The sequence below is a fragment of the Mus caroli genome, chromosome 6 (genome assembly GCF_900094665.2).
Source record: "Mus caroli chromosome 6, CAROLI_EIJ_v1.1, whole genome shotgun sequence".
Lineage (NCBI taxonomy): Eukaryota > Metazoa > Chordata > Mammalia > Rodentia > Muridae > Mus > Mus caroli.
The window spans coordinates 81,278,598-81,279,784 of NC_034575.1; the positions used below are offsets into that span (position 1 = coordinate 81,278,598).

The 1,187-nt window shown below is 51.9% G+C and overlaps 1 protein-coding gene across 1 annotated transcript in view; it reads right to left on the reverse strand.

The window, feature by feature from the left end:
• Positions 1 to 6: 6 nt before the first annotated feature.
• Positions 7 to 1,187, reverse strand: part of Spr (sepiapterin reductase) — a 3,777-nt gene continuing 2,596 nt past the window's right edge. Inside the window, exon 3 of the mRNA XM_029478215.1 lies at positions 7 to 547. Within this exon, the coding sequence (XP_029334075.1) occupies positions 238 to 547 (310 nt within the window). The 3' untranslated portion in view covers positions 7 to 237. The remainder of the gene's footprint in view (positions 548 to 1,187) is intronic.

Genomic DNA, 1,187 nt, shown 5'->3' on the forward strand with positions numbered 1-1,187 from the left:
CAAGAGCCTCAACCTCATCTGTCCAGTGTTTCTGCTTCTCCTGCTCTTCCCACCTCTAAAGCGTTCTTCCAGGGGTCAGAGAACTCCAGTGCACATCAGCTCGCTCCCAAGCCTCTGCAAAAGCCTTCCGATGACTGGCAGTGTCCACCGCTCCTTGCTGGCTGGGTTGAAGGGCTTATATGTGTGTTAGGCAGGGCTTGTGAGGGGAGAAGGGGGCCACTGTGACAGGACATGAGCTTAACTGTCATAGAAGTCCACATGGGCTCCAGATTGGAAGGTGTCCTTTTGCAGCAAGCCCAGCAGTTTCTGGGCTGAAGTCCCACAGTCCACCAGCTCCCCATCCGACTTCAACTTCTGCAGTCTGCTCCTTAACTCTGGGTCCTTGGAGGTTTCCCGAGCCAACTGCTGCATGTCGTTGTCCAGGGGACCTGGTGGGTGGAAGGCACAAGACAGGAGCAGAGGTTGTAGGTCCCTGCTGTGTGTGGAGGGTAGAGCCGAGTCAGGACTGGCCAAGGCTCTACTACGTTGCCTGTTAAACGTCTTTCTTCTTTTCAGTTATGTTTTTTCTCTGTATTCTTGAACTTGGGGACCCTCCTACTTTAGTCNTCCAGTGCTTGGACTGCAGGTGAGGACTGCCATCCCANGTTATGACTGAGCTTTGGGTTCAAAGCTAAGTCTCATTGTGCAAAATCAAGTCATCCTCTGTTGTCTAGGTAACACCGCTTGCTGACTTCCCATTGTACTAACAGATAGGTAACCTCGCAGGTTCCCTACTCCACCTACAGCCAACCAGGGGACAGGTGAGACCTTCAGCATCTTCAAACCCCGACAAGCAGTTAGGTGCGTGTCACAACCTTGGTTTTCTCCTTACTTCAAGACCTCCTCCTAGCCTTCTGATAAATTCATCTGGCTGCACTTTTCTGGGCCTGCACAGCTTCCCCAACCCCTGGATGGGCCGCTTCGTTGCTCTAGTGCTTCCTGTACAAGCTTGAGGACCTGAGTTCAAATCCCCAGTAAAAAGCTGAGTGTATGGGATGGAGAGATAGACGGCTCCCTGCTAAGAGCAGCTGCTGTTCTTGCAGAGAACTGGGGTTTGAGTCCCAGTCCCAACTAGNCAACTGACAAATATTTGTGACTCCAGTTAAACAGATATGTTGCCCTCATCTGGCCTCTGCAGGTACTGCATA